Genomic DNA, 12,273 nt, shown 5'->3' with positions numbered 1-12,273 from the left:
CTGTATCTATGTAATGTATCTGTATCTATGTAATGTCTGTATCTATGTAATGTCTCTCCATCTCTGTAATGTATCTGTATCTATGTAATGTATCTGTATCTATGTAATGTCTGTATCTATGTAATGTCTCTCCATCTCTGTAATGTATCTGTATCTATGTAATGTATCTGTATCTATGTAATGTCTGTATCTATGTAATGTGTCTCCATCTCTGTAATGTATCTGTATCTATGTAATGTATCTGTATCTTTGTATTGTCCTGACCCTGACCAGTATTAATAGGCAGTGAGAGTAGTACAGAAACCAGGGATGATAAACTGGAACAATGGACACCTTCAGCTGGCCTCGCTGTCAGGGTGACGTCTAACGGAAGATAGGCAAATCAGTCTGCTGCCTCACTGAACTGACTGTTCCACTGTTTACCATTAGGTTAACATTAGGTCCATGCCTGGGTTAGGATTGTATTGGCTCACCTGTTCTCATTTGTGCTGACTGCTGTCCCTCTTGGTGGGGTGTGGATAGAACCGGGTCAGGATGGACCAGAGCCAGCCGGCGGGGGAGTCCCAGCAGGACCAGGGGACAGAGGGGCGTCTGGGGACAGTGTTCAGGCAGAGAAAGATGGTTCTGAAGTGGTTCATGGAGACTCAAGCTCATCTCATCCTCCATGAGGGAAATGTCCCCTCCTGGTTCGAAGGATTCATCAACAGAAGGTAAGCACTTCTACATACATCTCTATTGAGAGATTGATTGGATTGGAGATTGATTGGCAAATCATGGCTATTTTGTGCAGTGTAGTGCGGTGTAATGCATTCCATAGTGACGTTAGCTGTTTATAGGGTAGTGACTCACTGTAAGATTCATTTTCCAGCTGATGGGGAGTTTAGTCACATTTATTTTGGAATGATTTATGTTTTAATTTGGAATAAATAGATCAGGGTGCATTCATTTCCTTTCCAGCGTTTTCTTGAATTATCGCTACCTTCTGTTTGGTATTTTTTAGTCATTGTGTTTGTGAGATGCAGGTATTAATAATACCTCCCTATAATATATAAATAATACCTCCCTATAACATATCAATAATACCTCCCTATAACATATCAATAATACCTCCCTATAACATATCAATAATACCTCCCTATAACATATCAATAATACCTCCCTATAACATATCAATAATACTTGCCTATAACATATCAATAATACCTCCCTATAACATATCAATAATACCTCCCTATAACATATCAATAATACCTCCCTATAACATATCAATAATACCTCCCTATAATATATCAATAATACCTCCCTATAACATATCAATAATACCTCCCTATAACATATCAATAATACCTCCCTATAACATATCAATAATACCTTCCTATAACATATCAATAATACCTCCCTATAACATATCAATAATACCTCCCTATAACATATCAATAATACCTCCCTATAATATATCAATAATACCTCCCTATAACATATCAATAATACTTGCCTATAACATATCAATAATACCTCCCTATAACATATCAATAATAACTCCCTATAACATATCAATAATACCTCCCTATAACATATCAATAATACCTTCCTATAACATATCAATAATACCTCCCTATAACATATCAATAATACCTCCCTATAACATATCAATAATACCTCCCTATAATATATCAATAATACCTCCCTATAATATATCAATAATACCTCCCTATAACATATCAATAATACCTCCCTATAACATATCAATAATACCTCCCTATAACATATCAATAATACCTTCCTATAACATATGAATAATACCTCCCTATAACATATCAATAATACCTCCCTATAACATATCAATAATACCTCCCTATAACATATCAATAATACCTTCCTATAACATATCAATAATACCTCCCTATAACATATCAATAATACCTCCCTATAACATATCAATAATACCTCCCTATAACATATCAATAATACCTCCCTATAATATATCAATAATACCTCCCTATAACATATCAATAATACCTCCCTATAACATATCAATAATATCTCCCTATAACATATCAATAATAACTCCCTATAACATATCAATAATACCTCCCTATAATATATCAATAATACCTCCCTATAACATATCAATAATACTTGCCTATAACATATCAATAATACCTCCCTATAACATATCAATAATACCTCCCTATAATATATCAATAATACCTCCCTATAACATATCAATAATACTTGCCTATAACATATCAATAATACCTCCCTATAACATATCAATAATACCTCCCTATAACATATCAATAATACCTCCCTATAACATATCAATAATACCTCCCTATAATATATCAATAATACCTCCCTATAACATATCAATAATACCTCCCTATAACATATCAATAATATCTCCCTATAACATATCAATAATAACTCCCTATAACATATCAATAATACCTCCCTATAATATATCAATAATACCTCCCTATAACATATCAATAATACTTGCCTATAACATATCAATAATACCTCCCTATAACATATCAATAATAACTCCCTATAACATATCAATAATACCTCCCTATAACATATCAATAATACCTTCCTATAACATATCAATAATACCTCCCTATAATATATCAATAATAACTCCCTATAACATATCAATAATACCTCCCTATAACATATCAATAATACCTTCCTATAACATATCAATAATACCTTTCTGAGGTTTGAGGTTATATTGCTTTTTAATGCTTTTTAATGCTTCTGTAGAGATGCTGAGGAGACACTGAGAGACAAGGAACTGGGCTGTTTCCTGATCCGACTCAGTGACAAAGCCATGGGATACATCCTGTCATACAGGTCAGTTCTGCTTGTTCTTCTTCTATGTAGATAACAGAGATAACAGTGAAGATAACAGTGGAGATACCAGTGGAGATACCAGTGTAGATAACATAGATAACAGCAGAGATAACATAGATAACAGTGGAGATACCAGTGGAGATAACATAGATAACAGCAGAGATAACATAGATAACAGTGGAGATACCAGTGGAGATAACATAGATAACAGTGGAGATACCAGTGTAGATAACATAGATAACAGCAGAGATAACATAGATAACAGTGGAGATACCAGTGGAGATAACATAGATAACAGCAGAGATAACATAGATAACAGTGGAGATACCAGTGGAGATAACATAGATAACAGTGGAGATACCAGTGTAGATAACATAGATAACAGCGGAGATAACATAGATAACAGTGGAGATACCAGTGGAGATAACAGTAGAGATGACAAAGATAACATAGATAACAGTGGAGATAACAGTGGAGATAACTGTGGAGATAGCATAGATAACAGTGGAGATACCAGTGGAGATACCAGTGTAGATAACATAGATAACAGCGGAGATAACATAGATAACAGTGGAGATACCAGTGGAGATAACAGTAGAGATGACAAAGATAACATAGATAACAGTGGAGATAACAGTGGAGATAACTGTGGAGATAGCATAGATAACAGTGGAGATAACAGTGGTGATAACTGTGGAGATAACATAGATAACAGTGTATATAACATATATAACAGTGGAGATAACATATATAACAGTGGAGATAACATACATATCAGTGGAGATAACATACATACCAGTGGAGATAACAGTGGAGATATCAGTGGAGATAACATAGATAACAGTGGAGATAACATAGATACCAGAGGAGATACCAGTGGAGATAACATAGATAACAGTGGAGGTAAGATAGACAACAGTGACGATAACATAGATAACAGTGGAGAAATCAGTGGAGATAACATAGATACCGGTGGAGATAACAGTGGAGATAACATATATTACAGTGGAGATAAAAGTGAAGATAACATAGATAACAGGGGAGATAACAGTGGAGATAACATAAATACCAGTGCTGATAACAGTGGAGATAACATAGATACCAGTGGAGATAACATAGATAACAGTGGCGATAACATAGATAACAGTGGAGATAACATAAATAACGGTGGAGATAACAGTGGAGATAACACAGATAACAGTAGAGATAAGTGGAGATGACAGATAACAGTGGAGATAGCAGTGGAGATAACAGTGAAGATAACAGTGGAGATAACATAGATAACAGTGGAGATAACATAGATAACAGTGGAGATAACAGTGGAGATACCATAGATAACAGTGGAGATAACATAGATAACAGTGGAGATAATAGTGGAGATAACATAGATAACAGTGGAGATACCATAGATAACAGTGGAGATAACATAGATAACAGTGGAGATACCAGTGGACCACAGTAGAACATAGCAGCATACCCCGGACTTACCAGTGTTATTATTGTCTTCCAGAGGTCGTGATCGATGCAGACACTTTGTAATCAACCAGAGTAAGTCAGGCCAGTTCATAGTGTCTGGAGACACAGAGGAGCATGAGACCCTGAGAGACCTGATAGAGCACTACAAGACCAGCCCAATAGAGCCCTTCAGAGAGTACCTGACCTGCTCCTGTGTAGAGGTGAGGAGAGACTGCCTCTAGCCTGGTCCCAGACCTGTTGTTTAACCCTTCAGAGAGTACCTGACCTGTTCCTGTGTAGAGGTGAGGAGAGACTGTCTCTAGCCTGGTCCCAGACCTGTTGTTTAACCCTTCAGAGAGTACCTGACCTGTTCCTGTGTAGAGGTGAGGAGAGACTGTCTCTAGCCTGGTCCCAGACCTGTTGTTTAACCCTTCAGAGAGTACCTGACCTGTTCCTGTGTAGAGGTGAGGAGAGACTGTCTCTAGCCTGGTCCCAGACCTGTTGTTTAACCCTTCAGAGAGTACCTGACCTGTTCCTGTGTAGAGGTGAGGAGAGACTGTCTCTAGCCTGGTCCCAGACCTGTTGTTTAACCCTTCAGAGAGTACCTGACCTGCTCCTGTCTAGAGGTAAGGAGAGACTGTCTCTAGCCTGGTCCCAGACCTGTTGTTTAACCCTTCAGAGAGTACCTGACCTGTTCCTGTGTAGAGGTAAGGAGAGACTGTCTCTAGCCTGGTCCCAGACCTGTTGTTTAACCCTTCAGAGAGTACCTGACCTCCTATCTCTAGCCTGGTCTATTTGTGCTGTGTTGTCAACTTCACAGATCTGGGACCAAGTTACACAGTCTTTATGTTATCATTTGAACTCAAGAAGGTATTCAAGAAGGCATTTTGTAAGCTAGTGTGTGTTTAACTGGTTCAAGTAGGTATATTGTCAGTTATAATGGTAGTGGTCATAGTATACAGTCTATCAGTAAATCAATCTTGTCATTTATAATGGTGGTGGTCACAGTACCTGTAAGTAAAACTGATGGTGTCGTGATCCTTCAGTCTTCCAGAGGAGAAGTCTATGACATCATCAAAGTCAACCCCAGACAGAAGCCCGTGGTCAGTGTGACAGCTGTTAGGAGCCTGTTGGACCCACAGAGGGACCAGCAGGATGACTGGACCAGGGCTAGGCCTCCTCCACCCACCCTGCCTCCGAAGAGCAGCCTGTTGGACCCACAGAGGGACCAGCAGGATGACTGGACCAGGGCTAGGCCTCCTCCACCCACCCTGCCTCCGAAGAGCAGCATGAAACCAGAGGTGTGTATAAAAAAGATGTTGATTCAACGTACGATTGTAAGGCAACCCTCTGCAATAGGATTGTGAGTTTGCTCAACAAAATGTTCACACACAAACTACAGTCCTGTTGCAGAGATGGCGCTGGAGGGGATGGCTGCCGTTTTATGGACTCTTAACCAACCGTGCTATTTTGTGTGTTTTTTCACATTGTTTGTAACTTATTTGTACTTAATGTTGCTGTTACCGTCTCTTATGACCGAAAAGAGCTTCTGGACATCAGAACAGCGATTACTCACCTTGAACTGGACGAATAATTTTTATTTAATGAGTCGGACGAGAGGGATTTTCTCCAGACACCCGACAGGGCCCTCATCCCCGTCATTCAGTAGAAAGAAAAGGAGATATCGCGGAAGGAGATCGGGGTGCCTGGTAAGGAGCCGGCGATGAGTGGCTAATCTGCCTTTGCCATCGATACTATTGGCCAATTTACAATCGGTTGATAATAAAGTGGACGAACTACAGGCAGGAATATCCTAACAACGGGACATTAAAAACTGTAATATCTTATGTTTCACCGAGTCGTGGCTGAACGACGACATGGATAACATACAGCTGTCGGGTTATACACTGTATCGGCAGGATAGAACAGCAGCCTCTGGTAAGACAAGGGGTGGCGGTCTACGTGTATTTGTAAACAACAGCTGGTGCACGATATCTAAGGAAGTCTCTAGGTATTGCTCGCCTGAGGTAGAGTACCTCATGATAAGCTGTAGACCACACTATCTACCAAGAGAGTTTTCATCTATATTTTTCATAGCTGTCTATTTACCACCACAAACCGATGCTGGCACTAAGACCACACTCAATTAATTGTATACGGCAATTAGCAAACAGGAAAAAGCTCATCCAGAGGCGGCGCTCCTAGTGGCGGGGGACTTTAATGCAGGGAAACTTAACTCATTTCTACCAGCATGTTAAATGTGCAACCAGAGGGAAAAAAACTCTAGACCACCTTTACTCCACACACAGAGACGCATACAAAGCTCTCCCTCGCCCTCCATTTGGCAAATCTGACCATAATTCTAACCTCCTGATTCCTGCTTATAAGCAAAAACTAAAGCAGGAAGCACCAGTGACTCGGTCAATAAAAAAGTGGTCAGATGAAGCAGATGCTAAGCTACAGGACTGTTTTGCTAGCACAGACTGGAACATGTTCCAGGATTCTTCAGATGGCATTGAGGAGTACACCACATCAGTCACTGGCTTCATCAATAAGTGCATCGATGATGTCGTCCCAGGATGAGACCTGGTGCCGACGAAGATGGCGGCCTCGCGACTAGCTCTTAGGAAACTTTGCAGTATTTAGTTTTTTTATGTATTTAGCTGTATATAGCCTGTATATAGCTGTATATAGCCTGTATATAGCTGTATATAGCCTGTATATATCCTGTATATAGCCTGTATATAGCTGTATATAGCCTGTATATAGCTGTATATAGCCTGTATATAGCCTGTATATAGCTGTATATAGCCTGTATATAGCTGTATATAGCCTGTATATAGCCTGTATATAGCCTGTATATAGCTGTATAGAGCCTGTATATAGCCTGTATATAGCCTGTATATAGCCTGTATATAGCTGTATATAGCCTGTATATAGCCTGTATATAGCCTGTATATAGCTGTATATAGCCTGTATATAGCCTGTATATAGCTGTATATAGCCTGTATATAGCCTGTATATAGCCTGTATATAGCCTGTATATAGCTGTATATTGCCTGTATATAGCCTGTATATAGCTGTATATAGCCTGTATATAGCCTGCATATAGCTGTATATAGCCTGTATAAAGCCTGTATATAGCTGTATATAGCTGTATATAGCTGTAAATAGCCTGTATATAGCCTGTATATAGCCTGTATATAGCTGTATATTGCCTGTATATAGCCTGTATATAGCCTGTATATAGCCTGTATATAGCCTGTATATAGCCTGTATATAGCTGTATATTGCCTGTATATAGCCTGTATAGAGCCTGTATATAGCCTGTATATAGCCTGTATATAGCTGTATATAGCCTGTATATAGCCTGTATATAGCCTGCATATAGCTGTATATAGCCTGTATAAAGCCTGTATATAGCTGTATATAGCTGTATATAGCTGTATATAGCCTGTATATAGCCTGTATATAGCTGTATATAGCTGTATATAGCCTGTATATAGCTGTATATAGCTGTATATAGCCTGTATATAGCCTGTATATAGCCTGTATATAGCTGTATATAGCCTGTATATAGCCTGTATATAGCCTGTATATAGCCTGTATATAGCTGTATATAGCCTGTGTATAGCCTGTATATAGCCTGTATATAGCCTGTACAGAGCCTGTACATAGCCTGTACATAGCTGTATATAGCCTGTATATAGCCTGTATATAGCCTGTATATAGCTGTATATAGCCTGTATATAGCCTGTATATAGCTGTATATAGCCTGTATATAGCTGTATATAGCCTGTATATAGCTGTATATAGCCTGTATATAGCCTGTATATAGCCTGTATATAGCCTGTATATAGCTGTATATAGCCTGTATATAGCCTGTATATAGCCTGTGTATAGCTGTATATAGCCTGTATATAGCCTGTATATAGCCTGTATATAGCTGTATATAGCCTGTATATAGCCTGTATATAGTCTGTATATAGCTGTATATAGCCTGTATATAGCTGTATATAGTCTGTATATAGCTGTATATAGCCTGTATATAGCTGTATATAGCCTGTATATAGCCTGTATATAGCCTGTATAGAGCCTGTATATAGCCTGTATATAGCCTGTATATAGCCTGTATATAAAAATATAAAAAATAATAATATGCCATTTAGCAGACGCTTTTATCCAAAGCGACTTACAGTCATGCGTGCATACATTTTTTGTGTATGGGTGGTCCCGGGGATCGAACCCACTACCTTGGCGTTACAAACGCCGTGCTCTACCAGCTGAGCTACAGAGGACCACAGCTGTATATAGCTGTATATAGCTGTATATAGCCTGTATATAGCCTGTATATAGCTGTATATAGCCTGTATATAGCCTGTATATAGCTGTATATAGCCTGTATATAGCCTGTATATAGCTGTATATAGCCTGTATATAGCTGTATATAGCCTGTATATAGCTGTATATAGCCTGTATATAGCCTGTATATAGCTGTATATAGCCTGTATATAGCTGTATATAGCCTGTATATAGCTGTATATAGCCTGTATATAGCTGTATATAGCCTGTATATAGCTGTATATAGCCTGTATATAGCTGTATATAGCTGTATATAGCTGTATATAGCCTGTATATAGCTGTATATAGCCTGTATATAGCTGTATAGAGCCTGTATATAGCAGTATATAGCCTGTATATAGCTGTATAGAGCCTGTATAGAGCCTGTATATAGCCTGTATATAGCTGTATATAGCCTGTATATAGCTGTATATAGCTGTATATAGCCTGTATATAGCTGTATATAGCTGTATATAGCCTGTATATAGCCTGTATATAGCTGTATATAGCCTGTATATAGCCTGTATATAGCCTGTATATAGCTGTATATAGCTGTATATAGCCTGTATATAGCCTGTATATAGCCTGTATATAGCTGTATATAGCCTGTATATAGCCTCGCTATTGTTATTTTACTGCTGCTATTTAATTATTTGTTACTTTTACTTCGTATTGTTTTATATTGAATTTTTTTGTGATTTCTTTTTGGTATTCTTTCTTAAAGAGGGGGCGGCAGGTAGCTTAGTGGTTAAGAGCGTTGTGCCAGTAACCGAAAGGTCGCTGGTTCTAATCCCCGAGCCAACTAGGTGAAAAATCTGTCGATGTGCCCTTGAGCAAGGCACTTAACCCTAATTGCTCCTGTAAGTCGCTCTGGATAAGAGCGTCTGCTAAATAATGTAAATGTTAGAACTGCCTTGTTGGTTAAGGGCTTGTAAGTAAGCATTTCACTGTAAGGTCTACACCTGTTGTATTTGGAGCATTTGATAAATAACATGTTATATTATTTTATTGCAGCTGGTTTATTGTAACGTGCAACACTACATGCTTTATAGGGGGGTTGGTAGAACATTCAACTAATAGATGTCAAGTCAAAGTGCCTCTTTGTAAAACTCAGGCCTTCCATTTGTTTTGATTACTTGCTGGCGTTTGCAAATACAGATTCAAAGTTGATCAGAGTGTAACCAAATCGCTTCCTCATGTCTCTCTAACCAGGAAATACCCCCTGTGCCAACTGTACCTAGTGTCCCACCTGTGCCTAGAAGGGCAGGCCCTTTGAAGAGCAGTTCCCTGGATGACCAACAGGGTAGTGCTCAGAGTAGGGTGTTGTATGCCCAGCTGGAGAAGCACAAGGCCAGGGATCCCCAACCCAGGAGCCTGGAGGGTACACCCAGAGCTCCAGAAGAGAGGTCTGAAGGCCTGGGTCCTGTAGCCCAACATCAGTCCCCTCAGAGGGGGAGCATTCCCATGGGTAGACCTGGAGCCCCAGGCCCAGCCTCAGCCCCAGCCCCAGGGCCAGGCCCAGGCAGCCTGCTGGACAGCAAGAGCAAGTCTCTGCCTCTCCTGGACCTGGATCATGACTCTGAGGAAGGGGCCAATAACTCCTACAGGCTGAGTGCACCTTCTTTCACCCCCCCAAGACTCTCTCCCAAACCCAACAAACGGACCACTGACCAGAGCTCTAGCCCCTCCCTTCTGGACCAGAGGTACCCATCCGGACCTTCCCTTCTGGACCAGAGGTACCACAATGATCCCTCCAAGAGACCGCCCATCATCAGCCACAGTCTGGAACATCTAAGTAACAGCCCCAGCCCCAGCCTTGTGTATCAACTGGCAGGTAGACCCAGGGACCAGGAAGGACCCATGACATCATCACCACAGGAAGAGGAAGAGGGAGCTGACAGTGTGTACGCTGAGGTCCCTCATGAGCAGGTTCTCCGTCTCCTACTGGATGACACCTACGAACAAATACCAGAGTTAGGACTGAAAGGATCAGCCAGACTTTATGAACACATACCAGAGTTAGGACTGAAAGGATCTGCCAGACTTTATGAACACATACCAGAGTTAGGATTGAAAGGATCAGCCAGACCTAATGAACACATACCAGAGTTAGGACTGAAAGGATCTGCCAGACTTTCAACTAACAACCACACCTATGAGCCAGTGGAGGAGCTCAAATCCAAACGCACCACCTCCTCTTGGGGGATAAAGGTGGGTACTGCGTCCAGACATGTCCATGGTAATGGCAGTATGGTAGTGGTAGTCATACACTGCTAGATCTGATTCTAATGTGATGTCTGATGTTCTTCCTCATCTGTAAAATGGCTTACTGTTCCTCATCTGTAAAATGGCTGACTGTTCCTCATCTGTAAAATGGCTGACTGTTCCTCATCTGTAAAATGGCTGACTGTTCCTCAGCTGTATAATGACTGACTGTTTGGCTTCCTGCAGAATGAGAAATGGAGATGGCTGTTCCCTGAGAGACAGAAGAAATAATGGAGAAGCAACCCATCAACCCAATACTACTGGACACCACAGTGTACCCACCAGACAACACACAGTGTACCCACCAGACAACACACTACACACATTTTTTGGTTGTTGTATACTTTTTCAGGGTGTCATTCAAACTGAACTTTGAGCCATTTATGATCTGTCTCACATTATTCATTTCAATAATAATAAAATGTAACCACTCTTTTCTCAAAGTGCTGGACACTATGCAGGTTGAAAACATCAAAGTTATTTCAATGTTATTTAATTTAAATATTTATTTTCTCGACTCTATCTTTTGCAATGTTTTCCTTATCTTTTGCACAAGCGTAGGTGTGTATTATTATAAACTAGGGTACCAGTGATTATTTATTTTAGTGGACAACTGTTTGGAGCTGTTACAAAGTCATTAAGAATTCGCTTTTTTTTTCTTAATGTGAATACATTAAGATATAAAGGGGGAACACAGATATATTCAATATAAGTCATGAGTTTAATCAAAACCTGTTTAAACCCTTTCTCATGTTTGGAGTCTTCACAGATTTGTCAAATATCGTGTGACATAAAATGCTACCTTTCTTTCTTTACACGTATAATACTAAGCATTTAACAACTGATTTACATATTGACCTTGACCCTGCGAAATTCCTGGATATTGCTGTCAGACTCTTTTTTGTATGGAGATCTTGGAAGTGTACTATAACCTCGTAACAGTTTGTATCTCGTTATGTTACGGTGTGAAAACTTTTTTCATAGGCTCACATATCCCAAATAATGTATGTGATTGCAAAATCCAATGCTTCAAACAGAAAGAGTAACTTTAATATGATTAATAAAACTGATACTGTCATCAAAGGGGCTCTTCAATAATTATCCATAATAGTTGTTTGATGCTCGTTTGATATCTAGCTGTTTAGTTACGTGGGGACATTATCACATTTTGATCCCCTAGCCCCTAACCATAGACTCTTGTGGAGATCTGAGAGAATTTGACAAGTGTAAGGAATACCGCCAAAATTCCACCAAGCCAATCAGAGAGTAAGGTGGAGCTCTCACCATGTCACCACCCACCAATCCCTCTCAGATCTCCACAAGTGTCTAGACTCTGGGCAGTAGGGGCTAGGG

General features: G+C 39.7%; 1 protein-coding gene across 1 annotated transcript; it reads left to right on the top strand.

Moving 5' to 3' along the window:
- Positions 1-534: 534 nt before the first annotated feature.
- On the top strand, positions 535-12,000 carry sh2d7 (SH2 domain containing 7; the record flags this gene model as incomplete). Its single annotated transcript, XM_084185652.1, has 6 exons — positions 535-710; positions 2,770-2,859; positions 4,370-4,535; positions 5,361-5,615; positions 9,868-10,866; positions 11,107-12,000. 6 exons carry the CDS (start codon positions 535-537, stop codon positions 11,149-11,151), a joined length of 1,731 nt encoding a protein of 576 aa, XP_084041778.1. The 3' UTR covers positions 11,152-12,000.
- Positions 12,001-12,273: the final 273 nt, after the last annotated feature.

Source organism: Coregonus lavaretus, assembly GCF_964263955.1.
Source record: "Coregonus lavaretus genome assembly, chromosome: 21".
Lineage (NCBI taxonomy): Eukaryota > Metazoa > Chordata > Actinopteri > Salmoniformes > Salmonidae > Coregonus > Coregonus lavaretus.
This window is presented reverse-complemented; position numbering and strand designations above follow the sequence as displayed.